Source organism: Bufo gargarizans, chromosome 8 (assembly GCF_014858855.1).
Source record: "Bufo gargarizans isolate SCDJY-AF-19 chromosome 8, ASM1485885v1, whole genome shotgun sequence".
Taxonomy (NCBI): Eukaryota; Metazoa; Chordata; class Amphibia; order Anura; family Bufonidae; genus Bufo; species Bufo gargarizans.
Window position 1 is genome coordinate 38,723,582 of NC_058087.1, and position 19,943 is coordinate 38,743,524.

Consider the following 19,943-nt stretch of genomic DNA (forward strand, 5'->3'; position numbering starts at 1 on the left):
TGTCAAAAATGGAGATCTCATCCTGCCGATACACTATCGATTTTCCAGTAATTGGTAAAAATTGGACTGTGTACATCCTCCTGTTTTTCTTTCTACCAGAGGATGAGCATGAACAGATTGTCCCCGAGATGGTGCATACGCATTATTGCAGTTTTCACTGCATGGGGTGGGCAGGCATAGTGCAGCTGCAGGAATGTCCATTGCTTCACAAGTAAGCATTCCTAGAGTCACAGTGGTGCCGATTCAGGACATGGGGACACAGAGAAGGTGGGTGAATGCAGTTAGTCTGTGTTTAGTATGCTTAGAAAAAAATAATTGGGGTCTGAGTACAACTCCTTTAAGGCCAATGAGACCTGAATACATCTTACATGCAGAGTGCTCCCCCTGGTGGCAGCTGCAGCCAGACAGAACTCTGTTATTTGAAGAGGCTGTCCCAAAAATATTCTGCATTTTTCAAGGCAGCACCTGGATATGAATACTTTTGTAATCGCAAATGATTGAAAATTTAGACTAGCCTTGGAGTTGTTATAGCGCCACCTGCAGTTTGTCCTTTTTTTTACATCTCGGTCCACCTCGCTGAGGCGGTCGCACATGTTCAGTTCTGTCCTTAAATGCCACCAGCTGTATCTACTGTTAGAAACTGTGACAGTTACAGAGAGGGACAGAAGCGGCAGAAAGGACACACAACCTGGGAAAAGGACCCCTGAAAGGACACACCCTGCACTGCCAGCTTTAAATAAATCTAGCAGATCAATTGGAGCAATGAATGGGAAGATCTCTGGATCCGTGTGAGGTACAGGGCTGGCTCTAGCTTCTTAGATTTTAATTTTTTACATTAGTCATGGGAGAAACTTGTCAATTTTTACTATGGCTTTGTGTATTGAAAATGAAGCTAGGGCCATTAACCCTTCACCTGTCATCGCTGCAAAAGTCACCTAATACCATTTTAGCTCAGTTTTTAGAGGGGTTGTGTCACTTCAGCAAATGGCAGTTACTATGTAGATAAAGTTAATACAAGGCACCTACTAATGTATTGTGATTGTCCATATTGCCGCCTTTACTGGCTGGATTCATTTTTCCATCACATTATACACTGCTGGTACCCAGGGGTTACGAGTGACCACCGCTGCATTGCAGATACGAAGTGGCCGGGACTGTGGGAGCGAACATTGACCGGCGCTTTTTCCTAGTGTGCAAGTACGGCCGCTTGCTGGATTGCAGGGTGGTCGTAACCATGGAAACGAGCAGTGTATAATGTGATGGAAAAATGAATCCAGCCAGCACAGTAGGCAATATGGAGAATCGCATTACATTAGTAATTGCCTTGTATTAACTTTCTCTACATGATAAATAATAATAATCTTTATTTATATAGCGGCAACATATTCCGCAGCGCTTTACAGTTCAGGGGTTTGTGTTAGGGTGTCCACTGGCTTCACCCCAGAAAGCCGGACCTCACCGACTATGCCCCCAAACCGATAAACCACGCCCCTGCCTCTGTGAAACCACACCCCTGCCTCTGTGAAACCACACCCCTGCCTCTGTGAAACCACACCCCTGCCTCTGTGAAACCACGCCCCCTATCTCCGGCCGGGAAAAAAACAAGGGGAGGAGAGGGAAGAAGTTTCTGAGGGGAAGATGAGCTGGGGGCAGATGGGGCGCTTCTCTCCCCCTCAGTCAGCCACAGGGAGCCATGTCTGCGGCTCTAGTGACTGACTGGGGGTGAGAGAAGCCTCGGGCAGTTGCTGCAGCTTACGCTCAGACAGCACAATGCTGCTGTCTGAGACGTGAGCTACTGAAAAGGAGGACATCCCTGTGTCCGTCCAGGCACTGCGCCGGACAGGGAGCCAGAAAACCCTACTGTCCGGCCTAAAACCGGACGTCGGCTCACCCTGGTTCATGTACAAACAGACAAGTCAATAATTACAACAAGAGGGATGAGGGCCCTGCTCGCAAGAGCTTACAATCTATGAGTGAAAAGGGGTGACACAAAAGGTAAAAGTTCTTGCGATTTGCTGGAGTGAGACATCCCCTTTAGGCTCCATTCGCATGTCCGCAAATGGGTCCGCATCCATTCCGCAATTTTGCGGAACGGGTGCAGACCCATTCATTCTCTATGGGGACAGAAAAGATGCGGACAGCACACAGTGTGCTGTCGGCATCCGCATTTCCATGCTGCGTCCGGGCTTCGGCCCCGAACTTCCGGGCCGCGGCTTAGCAAAAAAATAGAACATGTCATATTCTGGTCCGCAATTGCAGACAAGAATAGGCAGTTCTATGGGGGGTGCCGGCCGGGTGTATTGCGGATCTGCATCCGTTGCTCTGTTCCGTGGTCCGCAAAAAAAATATAACCTGTCCTATTTCTGTCCGCGCTTTGCGGACAAGAATAGGCAGCTATATTAAAGTCTGTCCGTGCTGTTTCGCAAATTGCAGAACGCACACGGACGCCATCCGTGTTTTGCGGATCCGCGATTTGCGGACCGCAAAACACGCAACGGTCGTGTGCATGTAGCCTTATTGGCACATTTGGTTCCGCCCTTGCCCTTCCGCAGTGTTTCATCTACTCATTTACTTGCAGCCTCTTGTAAAACCACCGATACGAAAAAATCTTTCACTTGCTCATAGCATCCGGGAGGCAATATTAGTCACAATGGATCAAGCAAAGAACATAACTCTGCATTCCATGTATATTCATGCTGCACATCATATAAATATATGTAGAAATACAGACAAGCAAATGATGGGAAATGCTAATGTCCTGGATGACTAACGCAAGTCGCATGTAGTTATGAGTCACTGGACGGGAGGCTAATTGCGCCCACGTCAGCTCTGGGTTTCCTAATGCCGCATTCACACGTCAGTGTTCGGCCAGTGATTTCCATCAGTAATTTTGAGCCAAAACCAGGTGCGGCTCTAAACACAGAAGAGGTGCAGATCTTTCCCTTATACCTTATGTCTGTGAGACAATAATTTTATTTAATTTTCAATTTAACAAGGTAAAACAGGTACCACAGTACATACAAGCAATGTACATCTGTATTACAGGTTATATGGACTGCTTACGTCTGTGGAGGCTCCAATCTTGGTTTTGACTTACAAATCACTGATGGAAATCACTGACCAAAAGGCCTCATGCACACGACCGTTGTTCGGGTCCGCATCTGAGCTGCCATTTTGGCGGCTCGGATGCGGACCCATTCATTTCAATGGAGCCGCAAAAGATGCGGACAGCACTCTGTGTGCTGTCCGCATCCGTGGCTCCGTTCCACGGCCCCGCTAAAAAAAATATAACATGTCCTATTCTTGTCCGCGCTTTGCGGACAAGAATAGGCATTTTTCCTTCCGTTTTTGCCTTCCGCATATTGTTATCCGTTTTTTGCGGATCCGCGGATTTTGCGGACCGTAAAAAACGGCGCGGTCGTGTGCATGAGGCCAAACACTGATGTGTGTCTGAGGCTTTACAGTGGCTGTTAGTGGCCTCCTGCCCTGCCAGGCCAAATTCTGAATCAGCTGCATCATTTCTGTTTGGAAGTGAAACTCTGCCACCTTCTGGACAAAAGGAGAACTGCAGCTATGTTACATTCCTTTGACATTTTTTCAAAATAATAAAAGTATTAGAATTTTCATTGCAATTATATGAGATTATATTCAAAAACTTTCAATGTAATGCACTGATATGAACGATGATGCAAAATCCGTATATAATTAGAAAGGTGGAAAATTTGGCACAAGCTAGTAGTGAATATGTTTGCAGCAGTATGGAAATGAAACCGTCACTTTCAGATGACATTACTATACAGATGATATTGGCTATACCGGTGTTATAAAACATGAAAAATTAAAGGGGTTATCCCAAAAGTAACGAAAAAAATTTCAAATCAGACATCACATGGTACACGACAACCTCTTTCTAACAAAGCTTGACCCAGCCCTGTACCTCACATGGATCCAGAGATCTCCCCATTCATTGCTCCAATTGCTTTGCTAGATTTAGAGTGTGTGGGGGGGGGGGGGGGGGGGTGCACATTGTCAGGGGCAGTGTCAGACTGGGGTGCCTAGGGCCCACCAATAAAATGTATTTTGGGGGCCCACCAATAAAATGTATTTTGGGGGCTCACCAATAAAATGTATTTTGGGGGCCCACCGTACGGATATATTCAAATATTACCTGCTCAAACAGCAGCAAGATGCTACCAGATGACTGAATATGGGGGTCCCTGCAGGTAGGTCCTGGGGAGAAGGGGATACCGGCTAGCTTTCCTCTATACCTAGAAGTCATCTCAGCTCTGATCGGGTCTATAATAATAAACTGGGGAGTTTCTTTAATAATCTATCAGGTGATATATGAACATTGGCTGGTGGAGGTGCTGTACATTGAATGTATGTAGTGCAGTAAGTCTAGTGTGTTATGTGCCACTTGTGCAGGGGGTGGGAGACTAGGGGCCCACCTTGCTCAGGAGCCCCCCGGGGGATTCACCTGCACCCCTGTCCCTGTGGGCCAGTCTGAGCCTGGTCAGGGGCACGTCCTTTGTGCTGCAGCTGGTGGCAGTTGAAGGATGGAACTGAGCATATATGTTCCATCCTTCAACTGCTCCATTCAAGAGCTTAGCCGCGCCCACGCTAGTTGATACTAGTCGTGACGTCAGTGGGCCGGCGGCCTGGCGGTAAACAGTGAGAAGGCTGCGGCGCTGCTGGAGCGCCGCTGCCTTCTCAAACAGCTGATCGGCGGGGGCCCCGCGTGTCGGACCCCCGCCGATCAGAAGCTGATGATCTATCCAGAGGATAGATCATTAGTTAAATGAAAGTGCAGAACCCCTTTAAAAAAGAGCAAACAGCAGGTGGCGCTATACAGATAGATTTCAGTGAATAACTCACTGGCTATACTACATTTTTAATTACATGCAATTACAAAAGTATTCAGATCCAGGTGCTGGTTTGAAAAATGTAGAATATTTCTCATGGGGCAACAGCAAATAGAAGAAGATATCAATTCTAAAATGAAACACCACGCACAGTATTTAAGATCTCTGTTTGCTGTTATTGAATTGGAATCTTTATGGCTCACTACCACCAGCCAAAATGGGGGAATGGGGGGGGGGTCCTTTTTCTTTGTCTTCCTTTTGATTTTAAGGTATATTTCAATAAAGGTTAGTTTTATTCATAGCGTCCCTTCAGTGAATGGTATTGATAGTGGGAGGCAATTACGTTTTTGTTTACTCAGTGAAATCAGCTCACTGCCACCAGTGGATAAGAATTTGTCCTGGTCATGGAAGATCAGTACCAGATATGATAACTGTATAATAACTGCAGCGAAATTGCGTGTCCATCACTGGAAGTGGGTGACGAAGGTTCCTATTGGCTGACTGCAAGCGCAGATCTTGAAACAGAGAGCATATTGGAAAACTGTATAACTTTTCATTACACAATAAATAGCCTTTATTTGGTAAACAAAAAAGTGAACACGCTCCTCCTATACATAAGCATTAACTTCCTTAAGCATTCAACTGGCAATAGATATACAGATCCCCATAATATGTTAAAATTGGTAAAATTGTTTTATTTGCACTAAATCCATAAATCTCTGGCCGGACAGGTTCACCCATTCCCAATGAATGGACCGTGACCTATTGCTGATGGCAGCCCGGTGGTTTCCGGTAAAGGCGTCCGTGTGGCTTGTGCTCTGCTGACCTGGAGGTGAACACAGCGTGAACAATCCCGAGAGCAATGATGAAGTAATGACAATGAGACGCTGTGGCTTCAGCAGCACCAGGCGACCACAGATGGCTGCAGGGCACACACCAAGTCTTCTACACATGGCTGCACCCTTCATGCATTGTAAGGGAAACATATGAAGACACAACACATGAAGGCTGTGTCTGTGGAGTGACTTGGGCTGCAATTTTGGTTTCTTCCAATCAATTTCAATAATCTTAAGTAAGGCCCTATTCACACAAGCGAGTATTCCGCGCGGGTGAAGTGTGTGATGTGAACGCACGGAATCCGGACCCATTCATTTCAATGGGTCTGTGTACACGAGCGTTGGTTTTGATGTATCAGTTCTGCGTTGCGTGAAAATTGCAGCATGTTCTATATTCTGCGTTTTTCACGCAACACTGGCCCCATAGAAGTGAATGTGGTTGCGTGCATTTTTCACTGATGGTTGCTAAGAGATGCTGTTTGTAAACCTTCCGTTTTTTATCACGCGCGTGAAAAAACGCATCAAAACTCATTGCAGCCACGCGATAAAAACTGAATAACTGAACGCGATCGCAGACAAAACTGAATGACCTTGCTTGCGAAACCTCGCATTTTTCACTGAACGCATCCGGACCTAATCCGCTCACGCTCGTCTGCAAGGGGCCTAAATGAAACACTTCAGAACTAAAGAGCTTCGTATATATGTCTGCATTTATTTAAATGTAAGAGGACTTCAGACCCAAGGTGTCCACAGTGTGACTTAGGAGCCTCGTGCATCTCATGGACTATAAGGGTATGGCCACACAGTCAGGCTTGGAAGCCAAAACCAGGGATATAATTCAGAAGAGAAGTAGTATCTGTCCTTAAAGGGGTTTACCATGATTTTGATACAGATGGCCAGAAGGGGCTGCAGTGCTTCGGTGAGTGCTGCGGAAGCTTACCAAGTACAGCGCTGTACATTTTATGGAGGTTGTGCTTGGTATTGCGGCTCAGGACCCTTTCACTTGAATGGGACTGAGCGGTGTCTAGGTCATGTGACCGGTAAACCTGATGTCATTGGCCTAGGAAGAGCTCTGAGGCCTCCTCAAACAGCTGATTGGCAAGGAGTCGGATCCCCACCAATCAGATATTGATGACCTATCCTGAGGACAGGCCATCAATATAAAAATCCCAGAAAACCCCATTTAATACTTTCTCTCCTTTTATGATCCACTCCCGATTGTGGCTTCCAAAACTGCATCAGGAAGCCTGACCGTGTGGCCGTGTCTTAAGTGGCCCCTTTCAACCGCTGATAGAAGCAAGGTTATTTGCTGCTGCAATCTGCAGCTTTTCCCCTCTCACGCCAGGTCTAAAAAAGTGGGCAGGGAAAGGGGACGGGCCGGCGGACCCCGTCTCATTCATCATTTTCCACGCCTATTTTAGGCATAGAAAATGGTCTAAATTTAAGCCAGCAAGAAAGCTGACTTCCATTTAGACTGGCGCTGGAGTTTTGTAGAGCCCGATGCCTCTGCAGATGTAGGGATTATTAAGACCGGTGTCCAAAACGCCAGTCTTCATAATTGACCCCCTAAGCTTCTAAATCAGACATCATATAGTACAATCACTTTCTAACAAAGCTAGAACCAGCCCTGTACATGGATCCAGAGATCTCCCCATTCATTGCTCCAGTTGCTCTGCTAGATTCCCTTTAAACTGACAGCTCAGGGAGCGTGTGCTTTCCTTAGGGGCATGTCCTTTCTACTGCAGCTGTCTCCCTTTCATCGCTCAGGGGATGTGTCCTTTATCAGGATTTCTGCTGCAGCTCTGGCAACTGAAGGATGGAAATGAGCATGTGCGACCTCCTCGGTAGGTGGATGTGCACATTACTATGCAGATTAACAAGAGGACGCCGTTATAGTGAAGTAAAGGCAATAATTTCACAATTATGGAGCATTTTTGTAACAGAAAGTAAATTTCAAAAGCAATTAATTTTTCAGGCTGAATTATATTAAAATAATATTTAATGGTGGCACAACCCCTTTAAGCAGGCCCCATAAAAGAACCTTTACTTTATACAAATATGACATTTCATATCTTCTGCTGATTCCTTCAGCCTATATTGTAGTTTAGAGATGAATTTACAATTTTGCTGATTGCTGCTGGCATCAGTTGTAGCTATCTTGGCACATATGACCATCCAAGTTGAGCTCAGTTCAGGTGCACTACATCCTTAAAGGGGTTGTCCAGCCTAGGAGATGACAACCACAATAGATGGTACTGATGAAATGCCCACAGCTTTGCCGTTCCCATGCTGCCCCACTAAACCAGACATTGCTTGGTTCTATGACCGCTGCAGCCAATTACTGGCCTCAGTGGTTGCATGAGCTAGAAGAGCAGGTCACTGGTCCTAGGCTGGACAACCCCTTTAATACATACCTTTTTCTGCATAGGAATACTATACAGTAAAGGCTATGATGTATGCAAATAACGATAGCACCATCGGAAAAGACACTGAGCCAGCAGGTACTACCTCAGGATGTTAGCTCAGAAACCTGCAGAAATTTGAATGCAGCTCTGGACAGGACTGGACATATACTGCTATATCTATGTGTGAGGTAAGATAGGAGGTCGCCATACCTTGTTCTAGCAATAGATCCAGACTGCTGCTGAGTGTAGACGAGATCGGCCAGCTGTCTCTGTAAGGCCATTTCTTTACCATGGGCCTGCTTGATGAATGGATGCTCCAGCAGATGTATGACTGATGGCCTCTTTTCAAAATCCTTAATCAGACACCTAGAACCACACATTAGGAAGATTATACAAGCATCTTCAGGTTCCTGATAACCTCCCCGGCTTTACTGCAAGGTTAACCTAAGCCAGTGATAGGCAAACTGCGGCTCTCCAGCTGTTGCAGAACTACAACTCCCAGCATGCAAAGACTGCCTACAGCTTTCAGTCTACAGCAGGGCATGGTGAGAGTGGTAGTTTTGCAACAGCTGGAGAGCCGCAGTTTGCCTAACGATGATATCGGAGAGAAAGCCCGTCATCAAACCAAACCCCATAGACTGAAGCAAGGAGCTGGTTACAGATCACAGAATGCATTCATCTAGATTTGGGGCTGTTAATTTGACTGTAGAAGTTGGATATTATTGTCATTTCACGAATCAACCTAATCGACTTAGGAGCCTTTAGGGACATTCACTAAGCATGCTGCACCAGACTTCTAGATGAATTTGCGCCTTGTGCAAGCTTTGTGTGTCTTGGACACTTTTTGCGCCTCACTGGACAGTTTTGAAAATGTGTCTAGAAAAGGGAGTGTGGCCAAGAAGAGTCTTAAGGAGGCATTCCGATGTGTGGGTCCCTCCTCTATCTCAAGAATCAGGTTCTCCAACCCATGTCTTGTGGTTGCTGTGGTTGGCTCTTTCCAATCACTTTCTTGCAGTTTCTGAAGAGCTCAGAACTTCCACAGAAGTGAACGGAGAGACCCACGCTGCTGCGGGCAACTTTCCATACACAGAAGCCGCAAGAGGTGGGACGGGGGACTCCCATTCTTTTACAGGTGTGAGTCCCAGTGATGTGGCTATGCCATAAATGTCTAGATGGAAATGAGCCTTTAAAAGGCACCATATTTTTTAAAGGGTTTCTGGGATTTATATTGATGACCTCAGGGTAGGTAATCCATATGAGATTGGTCCAACACTGTATGAGGAAGCAGCTTACCAAGCACAGCGCCATCCACTGGATAGTGGCTGTGCTTGGTATCGCAGCTCAGCTGATCGTCGGTGGTGCAGGGTGTCAGGCCCCCACCGATCAGCTATCAATGACCTATCCTGAGGATAGGCAATCAATAAAACCCCTTAAGGGTCCATTCGCACGTCCGCAATTTTGTTCCGGATCCGTTCCGGATTTTGCGGACCCATTCATTTTCAAAGGGGCTGGAAGTCCTCATCCGCACTTCCGGATCCGCAATTCCGTTCCCGAAAAAAAACTAAACTAAACTGCGGACAAGAAAAGGCATTTTCTATTATAGACATACAACAGTGTGCGCCTCTATAAAGCCTTTGATAAAAGAATGTCAGCTTGGGGGTCAGCCTATGAAAACCCCACCATTACTGGAACCGATAGGCCCCAGGTCCCTGACCTTTGTGTTCGTGTAGCCACTCTACATGGAAAATAATGCGAATGTTATAAACACAGCTGACTGTTTCCAGCACTGTCATTTCTTTCTATGGACGGTGCCTGTGTATGACATACTGGTTCAGCACTGGACAGTTCCCATATACCAGACCAGAATTACACCTATTACATAGGACTGATGAAGGCCACATACAATAGTAGATGGTGCAATTCCCTCTCACAGTAACACACTTTGTACAGATCATTAAATGAACAGATCCCAGCACATCTGTCCGTATCACAGCTCAAGTACTTGGTGTCCATAGGCGTGAAGGTGATTCCGCTAATTGGACCACAGTTAGAAGGTCAGAGTAATATTCACTTTCACAGACAAATGCCAATGGACTTCTGTGCCAGCAGATGGCTATTCATGAACAAGGGCAGAGATAAAACTCTGATCAGAATGATATTTAATGGGAAAATGACTTTAATATTTTCAAAATTGTGTTCACGTGTAATATATGCTATGCAAATACTATATAGTTGTATGCTGTGGACATCCCCTATTAGGACAGACTGGCATCATAGTGGGAGAGCCAACCTCCATCAGATGGAGCAAAGCACCACTACATGAACTACCGCCTGCTAATATCAATGGACAGTTCTCTGATACACGTCCAGCAGACAATGGGGGTTATTTACTAAAGCTTTACACTAGGTTTTTTAAGGTAAAAAAAAAAGTTGCAAAATTTGGACCTAAGGGCATTTTGAGCAAAAAATTTACAACTTTTTGTATTTTCTGCTGCTCTTGCCACTTTTTCAAAAAAGTGGGTAGGGCTTACAGAAAGGGGGCAGAACCTCCTTGGCCCAACACATTTCCTATAATTTACAGAAAAAAGCTAGAGTAAATTATAACTGGGATCCACTCCGACTCCTCCTATCTGGAGTAGATTTCAGTTTCTGGAACATGGACAGCAGAAGATGAGACAAATTGACTGTACGCCTGGGTGCAAAAAATTAGTCATATCTTCCTCTAACAGGGTTTTTACTAGGAATGGAGTGTCTTTAGTAAATGACCCCCTAAGTATCTTAGTCCCCTCCACTAATACAAACTAAAGGCACTCAGTCAACCTGAGCAAAAATTTGACCAGAACATTTCAAAACTGTACATTAAAGGGGTTGTCCCACAACAAATATTCTACAGATTTCAAACCAGCACCTGGATTTGAATAATTTTGTAATTGCATGTAATGAAAAATACATTATGGCTACTGAGTTATTCAATAAAATGTATCTGTAGAGCGCCACCTGCTGTTTGTTTGTTTTTGCTTATTTCTTTGTCTCACTGAGCTAGCCGCGCATACTCAGTTTTATGAGCTGTGATAGGGAGAGAGCTGCAGCGGAATGCACACGCCCCCTGAGCTGTGATAGGGAGAGCTGAGACACGCCCCCTGAGCTGCAGCAGAAAAGACACACCCCCTGAGCTGTGATAGGGAGAGCTGAGACACGCCCTCTGAGCTGCAGGAGAAAAGACATGTCCCCTGAGCTGGCAGCTTGATGTAAATCTAGCAGAGCAATGAATGTGGAGATCTCTGGATCCATGTGAGGTACAGGGCTGGTTCTAGCTTTGTTAGAAAGAGATTGTCATGTATTATATGATGTCTGATTTTTATTTTTTACATTAATCATGAGATAACCCCTCCTCCATCGTATCCTATAGTTTGAGAAAGGCTTTCCAGATCTCAGAGGAGAAAATACAATCTGGTCTTTTGTCTCTAAATTTAAGACTCCTGCACTTAGCCATAATAAATTAGAATTAGGGATGAATTAATCGATTTGTATGAATTGATTGGTTCATCTGTAGGAATTTTCACTTTTTAAGGTGCATCCCCACAGCTCAAGTTCCCTCTGCTGGCAGATTAACATTGCTGCACATTTTGATTTTGATTACATTCATTACACATGTATAATACAGGGTAACGAAATACAGTTTGCATCCAATCAGAAGTGCAAAGAGCAGCAAGTGCAATACAAACAAGTTATATAAGGATAGTGTAGAAAGTAGGAATAGTTATGTACAGATACATTTAAGTACACAGGTGTATATATTGCTATATAGAGAGCAAATATACAGATGTACTATGGACAAATATACAGATGTACTGATGTATACAGATCTACAGATGAACTGTTTCCATATTGCTATACAGATGGCAAATACAGATGAAACTCGAAAAATTAGAATCTCATGCAAAAGTTCATTTATTTCAGTAATGCAACTTAAAATTTTAATTTTGTGAAAAGGCTCAATATTCTAGGTTCAAAGTGTCAGACTGTAGTCAGCTAATTAATCCATACCCCCTGAGCAATGGGTACCTGAGATTGTGATTTTGGGGTTTCATAAGCTATAAGCCATAATCATCCAAATTATTACAAATAAAGACTTGAAATATCTCGCTTTGCATGAGTTTATCTCATATATTAGTTTCACCTTTTAAGTTGCATTACTGAAATAAATGAACTTTGCACAATATTCAAATTTTTCGAGTTTCACCTGTATGCAGATGTACTATGAACAAGTATACAGATGTGCTACATATATACAAATTTACAGATGTATAGTAAACAGATCTGCAGAATGCTATGAACAAAGCTCCAGAAGTGGAAGAGTAGCGCAATGAACCGACGATAATAGTGAACAGTGTAAGTGTACGTACCAACTATAGCAGTAACCAATGTGAACATACAGTGAATGTTGAGAATAAATGACAGTCATGATCATGATCATTGGGAAGAATGGAGGGGAGGAGGAGTGTAGAGGGTTAAGTAAGTATGGATGAAAGGGTTCAGGGGGGTACTGAGTTCAGTAGGGTGACAGCTATGGGGAAGAAGCTGTTCCTAAACCTGATGGTTTTAGTCTGAAGGGTCCTGTAGCGCCTTTTGGAAGGAAGGAGCTGGAAGAGTTTATTGGCAGGATGAGAGGAGTCCCTAAGAATGATGCGTGCCCAGCGTAGACATCTCTTCTTGTGAACATCCTCAATAGCAGGAAGTGGAGTCCCTGTGATGTGTTGGGGGCAGTTTTCACCAACCGCTGCAGTGCCTTATGGTCAGCAACAGAGCAATTCCCATACCAGACTGTAACACAGTTGGCCAGGATGCTCTCTATCGCACAGTGATAGAAGTTACCCAGTATGTCAGCAGATAGGTGGTTTTTCTTCAGTGTCCTCAAAAAAAAAGAGGCGCTGATGTGCCTTCTTGACCAGGCTGGAGATGTTGGTTGACCAGGACAGATTCTCAGAGATGTAGGTCCCCAGGAACTTAAAGCTGGAAACCCATTCAGCAGCCGTGCCATTTATGTGGATGGGGTCATGGGTGTCTCTCTTCTCCTTCCTGAAGTCTACAATGAGCCCTTTTGTTTTGCTGGTATTCAGGAGCAGGTTATGGTCAGCGCACCACACAGCTAGGTGCTTTACCTCTTTACTATAGTCAGACTCATCGTTTTCAGTGATGAGACCAATCACTGTGGTGTCATCTGCAAACTTCATGATGGAGTTGGATCCATACCTAGGCATGCAGTCATAGGTGAAAAGGGAGTAGAGGAACGGGCTCAGCACACAGCCCTGTGGAGTAGAGGAACGGGCTCAGCACACAGCCCTGTGGAGTAGAGGAACGGGCTCAGCACACAGCCCTGTGGAGTAGAGGAACGGGCTCAGCACACAGCCCTGTGGAGTAGAGGAACGGGCTCAGCACACAGCCCTGTGGAGTAGAGGAACGGGCTCAAAACAATAACAAATACAGGTGCACTCTGCAGTCTCACTAAACCCTCAAACTGATTTTAAAATTGAGAGATTAGTCAACATGTCCTACGGTGTAGATCATGTCTAAGCCCGGGCACCACGTCAAGGTTTCTCAAGTAGCCCGAGACCGAGAGAGTGTTAGGTCTCGGGCTACTTGAGAAACCTTGACGTGGTGCCCGGGCTTAGACATGTTCTACACCGTAGGACATGTTGACTAATCTCTCAATTTTAAAATCAGTTTGAGGGTTTAGTGAGACTGCAGAGTGCACCTGTATTTGTTATTGTTTTGTTATATTGTTATATTGATTATGACATACGCACTTGTTACCTTGTGTGAGATGTCTATTGTGGTACTTGTGGTCCGCTGCGAGCATCCTCCACCGTATGCATTTTGCTGGGGATCGCCATTAGCAACGGGCCACAAGTGCAGGATTTGCTCCCCTGTATATATGCACGACTGCATGTGGGTTTGAGCACCTCCTGCTAATGCCACCCTGTCTTTTTAGTTTGTATATATAGAGGAACGGGCTCAGCACACAGCCCTGTGGATTAGAGGAACGGGCTCAGCACACAGCCCTGTGGAGTAGAGGAACGGGCTCAGCACACAGCCCTGTGAAGTAGAGGAACGGGCTCAGCACATAGCCCTGTGGAGTAGAGGAACGGGCTCAGCACACAGCCCTGTGGAGTAGAGGAACGGGCTCAGCACAGCCCTGTGGAGTAGAGGAACGGGCTCAGCACACAGCCCTGTGGAGTAGAGGAACGGGTTCAGAACACAGCCCTGTGGAGTAGAGGAACGGGCTCAGCACACAGCCCTGTGAAGTAGAGGAACAGGCTCAGCACACAGCCCTGTGGAGTAGAGGAACGGGCTCAGCACACAGCCCTGTGGAGTAGAGGAACGGGCTCAGCACACAGCCCTGTGGAGTAGAGGAACGGGCTCAGCACACAGCCCTGTGGAGTGCCAGTGTTGAGTGTGATGGTGGTGGAGCAGTTATTTCCTGACCTAACATGCTGCAGTCTGTTGGTCAAAAAGTCTATGATCCAGTTACAGATAGGATTGCTGATTCCAAGATCCACAAGTTTAGTGATCAACTTGGAGGGAATGACTGTATTGAATGTTGAGCTGAAATCAACAAACAGCATTCTTACATAAGTATTCTTATTATCCAGGTGTGAGAGTACACAGTGAAGCGCTGTAGATACAGCATCCTCTGTACTCCTATTACTTCGATAGGCAAATTGGTGAGGATCCAGTGTGGGGGGCCAGCATAACTTGAGGTGTGCCAGGACCAGTCGCTCAAAGCACTTCATAACTATAGGCGTGAGTGCTACAGGGCGATAATGGTTCAGGCACATTGGTGATGAGTGTCTTGGATGTCAGTAATCACATCTCCTGTGCCTTTAATAATCTTGCGCATGAGCTGTTACTGCGAGTATCAGCGCATGCGTGATAATCTGGCCACGAATCGACTCAATGAATTTGCAAGCACTGCATGCACACATCTTACGGTGCGTGCACAATCCTTGATTCGTTTGACTAGCCAGATCCTTCGGACATACAGAGATACTCGCAGTAACGGCGCATGTGCAGGAGTATCATGGCCATGTTTATCGGCTGGCAGTTTAGCCATTTGTCTTTAGAGGAACGCTGCCTCACAGACAGAATTTGTGCAGATGAATGAATTCATATGAATCGAATCGCTCATCCCTAATTTGCATTCATGAGCCCCACAGAGCAGGCGTGCATAGGTACAGGCTCCTTGTTACCTACCAGCAATGAGCCCAGGTAACTTCTGACTTCAGTAATTGTACTCCTATTAAATAAAGACCATTGCCGGTGCCCATACAATATTCATACACAACTCCAGCATTTCGGATCTGGTCTGTCAGGAAGAAGGCACTTGGGACAAATGACTGGATTGTGGATAACATTGGAAAAAAAAATCACAGGAATCGGTGGGCTGTGCTGTGGGTTCCTCTGCTGGAGATTTATCTGTTACATTGAAAATGCAGTGCAATCTGCAGGCACCATGTTATAGAGCAGGAGGAGCTGAGAAGATTGATAGTTTTGTAGAAAAACGTCCATTATAACTTGAAATGTATTCATATTAAACCTCTGATCTTTCTAGTCTTAGGAGTCCAGAGGGCGATCTTATCAGTGATATCCTTCCTTGTGTGACGGTGATAGCTGTGAAACCATGAGGAGGAGCACACATTGACTCTTTCTCTGATAAGGAGTCCAGTGGGAGGGCTTACTCAGTGACAGACAGCGACATCTGTATACACGGTCATACATGTAAGGCTGTTAATCACAAAGTAGGACCACCATCTGGACTCCAAATCAGACACAGAGCAGGGATTTAAATGAATGATATACACATCATACTGAACCTTTTCCCACTATACATCAATCTGCTCAGCGCCTCCTGCTCTATAACATGATGCCTGCAACTCAGACATTATGTCCAAAAAGTCAGATTCCCTTTAAAGGTCTATTGGAGAAACAAAAAGCATTTATAGTGATTTACCCTTAATACACAGCATTAATGTATGATCAGTGGGGGTCCAAACCTTGGGGCCCCCAAGTAACAGCATATGTAGTGATGGAGAGAGTAAGCGTTTAGTCCAAATGAGATGAATGTTTAGTTAAAAAAAATACCTATTGAAGGTCCACACTTCAGTACTGGGGGTGGACGGTCATTCTATTTACAACCTTAAAAACTTCCTAATGAGCAGTAACAATGTAGCATATTTGTAACATTATTTGTTTATAATTCAGGCTGCAGGCACTTGCTTAAAAATCAATATTACCGGAAAACACCTTTAAAACCACTTTAAAAAAAATAATCAAGACCTAAGAAATGCACACCCTCAAATATGTTTGGTAGATATACCCCACATGATGCAACAATATATTCAGACCATAGAAATCATAAATCATACAGGGAAAATGTATATAAAATATGAATAAAGCAATGTCAAGTAGGAATATAGCAAGCTCGGAAAACCTGTGGTTTTATGTGGGGAATGAAGCCCCCACATGTATATGCTTTCTTTTTTTGGTATATAGCCTGTAGGCTAGCACTCATAGTCTTACTGTTATAGGTGGTGTCCGCTTCATTGTACACATTCTTTTAATAATTGTAACTTTGCTAAAAATGTTCATGTTTATGGGTTGAAATAAAAAATGGCTTCCACAACGGGCCATTTCATTTACACATCAAGTTAATTTGAAGTTTTTAAATTGTTTCTTTCATTGACCCAAATTCTATGAATGAGTTTAAGATTAATAAGGTAATTAAGAAACAGTATTATGTAACACACTAAAGCAGGGGCCAGCTGTTGTGAAACTACATCTCCCAGCATGCACCCTCGCTCAGCAAATGGGGCATGCAGAGAATTGTACATAATTTGACAACCGCAGGAGCGCCAGAGATTGCTGACCCCTGCACTAGACAGTCTGGTATATGCCCAGTCCAAATATTACTAGAATGCAATATTTTGCAAAAATATAAGAGGTAATATTAAAGTTTAAATTTTGTCACAATCAATGTTAGTAGAAACATCTTTCTTTTTTTTTTTAAAGAGAATAGTAACATCAATTATCGCGAGCACAAAAAAGTGAGCTCTGCTGCATTTGCGCCAGCAACACGATATGGCTTCACCGGTACAAAGATGGTTACATTGAATTAACCACTTTTATTGTTAATGGAGACCCGAAAGAAAGAAATGACCTGTTATCATAGAGCTTAGTGAAGAATGAGCCTCACCTGGATTGAATGCCTAAATTGAAGCGCAGGTTCGCATAGTCGTCTGGTATGTCTGGTGCACAGCATAGCATTGCAGAGTAGACCATCAGAGCAGAATTGCAAGAATCCCCAAAACTGCTTATCACGGCTCACAGGTGGTTTAGAGTCTCTGCTGGAGCTTTCATTGTGCTTTTATGAGAGTGAACCAGTGAAGCCTAAATCATGTCCATGCTGTGTGTACAGAGCCTACCCTCCCGTGAGGTCACATTCATCGCTCTGCTTTGCATACAATAGACGCCTGAGTCTTTCATATCTGATAATGGCTGAAAATTAGCTCTAGGGTGTGTAAAAGTCAAAGACAGGGTATATGCACACTGCGTTCAAGCCCTTAGAGATATACATTGGTAGGATTTCCATTTGTATACCTCTGATGGAGGGTATGTCATGCCAAAAACAGATGAGGAGGTGCTGCAACATATTCTAACTTACTACAAATTGGCATTCTGGTCATAAAGAGCTTTAAATGGGTTATTCAGGAAAATATATTTATGACTTATCCTCAGGATAGGCCATCAGTATTAGATCTGCGGGGGTTGCGACACCCGGGACCCCCGCCGATCAGCTGTTAGAAGAGGCCTTGAGCGCCAAAGCCTCTTCCTAGGCCGGTGACATCACTGTACATAGGTCACATTGCCTAGTTGCAGCTCAACCCCATTTATGTCAATGGGGCTGAGCTGCAATACCATGCACTGCCACAATATGATGTATGGCGCTGCCCTTGGAAAGCTGCTGGGAGCATGCATTACTCACCCGAGCTTCAGTGAGTGCAGCAGCTCTCTGAAACAGCTGATGCCAGGACTTGGACCCCCGCTGATGTGATAGTGGTGACCTATCCTGAGGATAAGTCATCATTGTCTTTTCCAGGATAACCCCTTTAACCCCTTAAGGACCAGGCTCATTTTCACCTTAAGGACCAGGCCATTTTTTGCAAATCTGACCAGTGTCACTTTAAGTGCTCATAACTTTAAAATGCTTTGACTTACCCAGGCCGTTCTGAGATTGTTTTTTCGTCACATATTGTACTTCATGACACTGCTAAAATTGGGTCAAAAAAGTAAATTTTTTTGCATAAAAAATCAAATTTTTTACCAAAAATTTAGAAAAATTAGCAAATTTCAAAGTTTCAGTTTCTCTACTTCTGTAATACATAGTAATACCCCCCAAAATTGTGATGACTTTACATTACCCATATGTCTACTTCATGTTTGTAGCATTTTGGGAATGATATTTTATTTTTTGGGGATGTTACAAGGCTTAGAAGTTTAGAAGCAAATTTTGAAATTTTTGAGAAATATTCAAAATCCCACTTTTTATGGACCAGTTCAGGTTTGAAGTCATATTGTGAGGCTTAGATAATAGAAACCTCCCAAAAATGACCCCATTCTAGAAACTACACCCCTCAAGGTATTCAAAACAGTTTTTTCAAACTTTATTAACCCTTTAGGTCTTCCACAAGAGTTAATGGCAGATGGAGAAACAATTTTGAAATTTCTATTTTTTGGAAAATTTTCCAATATAATCAATTTTTTCCAGGAGTAAAACAAGGGTTAACTGCCAAACAACACTCAAAATGGGTTGCCCTGATTCTGTAGTTTGCAGAAACACCCCATATGTGGTCGTAAACTACTGTTTGGCCGAACGGAAGCACATAGAAGGAGGGGAACACCATATGGGTTTTGGAAGGCAGATTTTGCAGGACTGGTTTTGTTTATACCATGTCCCATTTGAAGCCCCCTGTTGCACCCCTAGAATAGAAATTTCAAAAAAGTGACTCAATCTAAGAAAGTACACCCCTCAAGGTATTCAAAACTGGGTTTACAAACTTTGTTAACCCTTTAGGTGTTCCACAAGAGTTAATGGCAGATGGAGAAACAATTTTGAAATTTCTATATTTTTAAAATTTTTCCAATATAATCAATTTTTTCCAGGAGTAAAACAAGGGTTAACTGCCAAACAACACTCAAAATGGGTTGCCCTGATTCTGTCGTTTGCAAAAACACCCCATATGTGGTCGTAAACTACTGTTTGGCCGAACGGTAGCACATAGAAGGAGGGGAACACCATATGGGTTTTGGAAGGCAGATTTTGCAGGACTGGTTTTGTTTATACCATGTCCCATTTGAAGCCCCCTGTTGCACCCCTAGAATAGAAATTTCAAAAAAGTGACACCATCTGAGAAAGTACACCCCTCAAGGTATTCAAAAATGGGTTTACAAACTTTGTTAACCCTTTAGGTGTTCCACAAGAGTTAATGGCAGATGGAGAAACAATTTTGAAATTTCAATTTTTTGGAAAATTTTCCAATATAATAAATTTTTTCCAGGAGTAAAACAAGGGTTAACTGCCAAACAACACTCAAAATGGGTTGCCCTGATTCTGTAGTTTGCATAAACACCCCATATGTGGTCGTAAACTACTGTTTGGCCGAACGGGAGCACATAGAAGGAGGGGAACACCATATGGGTTTTGGAAGGCAAGTGGCGGGGGGGGGGGTCTGGGTTAGGGTTAGATGGATAGATGGAAGTTTGGAATAAAAGTACTTTTTTTT

At 44.1% G+C, this 19,943-nt stretch overlaps 1 protein-coding gene across 1 annotated transcript in view; it reads right to left on the reverse strand.

Moving 5' to 3' along the window:
- The window catches only part of MYO3B (myosin IIIB), a 342,729-nt gene that overhangs the window by 151,388 nt on the left and 171,398 nt on the right, over positions 1-19,943 (reverse strand). Inside the window, exon 9 of the mRNA XM_044304441.1 lies at positions 8,314-8,469. Within this exon, the coding sequence (XP_044160376.1) occupies positions 8,314-8,469 (156 nt within the window). The remainder of the gene's footprint in view (positions 1-8,313; positions 8,470-19,943) is intronic.